Source organism: Condylura cristata, unplaced genomic scaffold (genome assembly GCF_000260355.1).
Source record: "Condylura cristata isolate star-nosed mole 26May11 unplaced genomic scaffold, ConCri1.0 scaffold00022, whole genome shotgun sequence".
Lineage (NCBI taxonomy): Eukaryota > Metazoa > Chordata > Mammalia > Eulipotyphla > Talpidae > Condylura > Condylura cristata.
The window spans coordinates 36,546,969-36,549,178 of record NW_004567123.1 but is presented as its reverse complement, the minus strand read 5'-3'; the positions used below and the strand labels follow the sequence as shown (position 1 = coordinate 36,549,178).

General features: G+C 70.4%; 1 protein-coding gene across 1 annotated transcript in view; it reads right to left on the bottom strand.

Annotated features, from left to right (window-relative positions):
- Window positions 1–17: 17 nt before the first annotated feature.
- PHACTR3 (phosphatase and actin regulator 3) overlaps window positions 18–2,210 on the bottom strand; it is a 49,781-nt gene continuing 47,588 nt past the window's right edge. Inside the window, exon 7 of the mRNA XM_012728149.1 lies at window positions 18–177. Within this exon, the coding sequence (XP_012583603.1) occupies window positions 18–177 (160 nt within the window). The remainder of the gene's footprint in view (window positions 178–2,210) is intronic.

Below are 2,210 nucleotides of genomic sequence, written 5' to 3'. Positions count from 1 at the left end.
CACCGCGTGGTGCTGACTCAGGGGCCCCGACTCAGGGGCTGCTTCTGGGAGCATCGGCTCCGCTCCAGCGCTCCGCCGCCGCCCCGCGCGACGCCGCAGCCCGGCAGGGGCAGGCACTCACGTTTCAGGATGTTCCTCCTCTCCAGCTCCTCCACGGCAGGTCTTTGGCTGAGCCGTCTGCAGGAAAGAAACACGAGAGTCAGTCTGCACCGCTTTTGCCGCCACCCGGGGCTGCTCCCCCAGAGCCCGGGGGCCTGTCGCCAGCACACCGAGTCACAGCCCGCAGGAGCCACAGGAGGTGTTAGGCCCCGCCCACGCACCCGGCCCCGCCCACGCACCCGGCCCCGCCCACGCACCCGGCCCCGCCCAGCCTGTCCTCCCAGAGTCCCGCTACCGCCCAGCGGTCAGGGCGGTGGTGGCTGTCTCCCAGCAGGGCTCCCTGGGGCGCCACCTCTGCGCCAGGGGCCGGCTGCTCGTGCCCGCGTCCCCACGGCTGTCTGTGCCACAGGGTTGGAGCCCTCAGGGCAGACACAGGACTCTCACCCGCTCATCACCCTGGCAGCTGGCACGGGGCACTGTCCCTTCCCACAGGCACAGCACACAGCAAGGGGTCCCGGCCACGGCGCAGCAGACAGATGTGCGTGAAAGCTGCGGGGGAGAGTCTCCCCGGGAGCTGCCTCAGGTGAGACGTGTGCCTTGGGACCCGGGTGTGATGTCGGGAGCTTCTGCAGCCACTTTGGCCGCGAGGGTCAAGCGCAACATGAGCATATGGCAAGCATGTCGTGAGCTATGTCACTATTCCTCGCTACCTGCCCCACAGGCCCTGGGGGGCGGGCAGGCCGGCCAAGGTGTGTCCCTGCGAGCGCCCCAGCGGGCCGGTGTCACACGCTGGTCCAAGGAGCAGAGCGGCCCAGGGACGTCCTCAGCCCCCGCGGAGGCCTCCAGCCCCTGACCGCCTGCTCCCCGGGCTGGGAGTTGTCTCGCTGCCACAGGGAGGCCCCCGCTTGCATTTTCTCACAGCCCCGCTCTCTGTGCAGCCTCCACGAGCCCCAAACCAGGAGGCAAACAAAGCCGCGGACCCGCAGACCCCGAAAGCGTTCTGCATCCTCTGCGGAGCGTGTCTCTGCCTTCCCAGAGCCCCTCCCCATGCCCGGCAGCTGCAGCGGGACGCAGGCTCGGCGCCCAGCGCCAGCGTCACCCCTCACAGCGTCAAGCATCAGCCTCAACATCCCGCCCACGTCCAGGAGCCCAGGGCGCGGCGAGCCTGACCGAAGCGGCCTGCTCTGGATGTGGCGGGACAAAGCGCAGCAGCGCCCGGCCACCCCCGCGCCGGAGACACCGGGCTCATGCCAGCTGCCGACAGTCGCCAGCACCAACCCGCCCCGCAGGCCAGCGGCCACTCCCCAGCCCCCCGCGGTCACACAACAGTCACGGCAGACAGGTCGCACCTCCACCGGCCAGCACTCCCCTGGGCCCACGCAGCCCGCAGGTGCTGGTGACGGGTGGGCTCGCGGGCCTCGGCCACTCACCTTCCTGCAGGTGTTTTCACAGGGTGGCACTAGACCCCTCCGCGCCACCCCCGCCTGCCTGGCCAGGAGGAGCTGCCCTTCAACGCCAGGAGCGAGTCAGGCCCGGGCAAGCCCGACCCACGCCGCCCACCTGCTCTGCCAACCTCCCCGCGTAGTTCCTGGTGCCCTACCGTCCGCCTCGGGGGCACTTTGCACCGCCTCTGGTCTCTGGTGCCCACACTCGAACACAGTTTGCACCCGAGGCCCCGGTGCTGTGAGCCGGACACAGCGAGTGGACGCCCCACGGACAGCGGGTGGAGGGCCCAGCACCCGGCGCTCCAGGGTGGGGTCTGACGGCCACCGGCCCCGCACGGAGCCTTCTCTGGCTCGGGGCCCGGGCACACCCCCTCTCCAGCCCTCAGTTCGTCTCTAAGGTGGGGTTTATGGGGCTCCTGTGAGGACCCGCGGGGACGTGGGAAAGTGGTGGCACTGAAAGATGTGTGCGGCAGGCGGCCTGGGGGTGCCCTGGAAAGGGGGATGGGTCGAGCCGGCCGCCCCTCAGGGCCACAGCCGCCCGCGCGGGGTCGCGGGCCCCACGCGGCCGTGCTGACTGGACAGCAGGTGCACAGTGACCCCTCTGGGGAAGCCCCAGGAGCACCCGGAAGGTGAACTATCAAGAGTCTGGGAGTAAGACAATAAAGC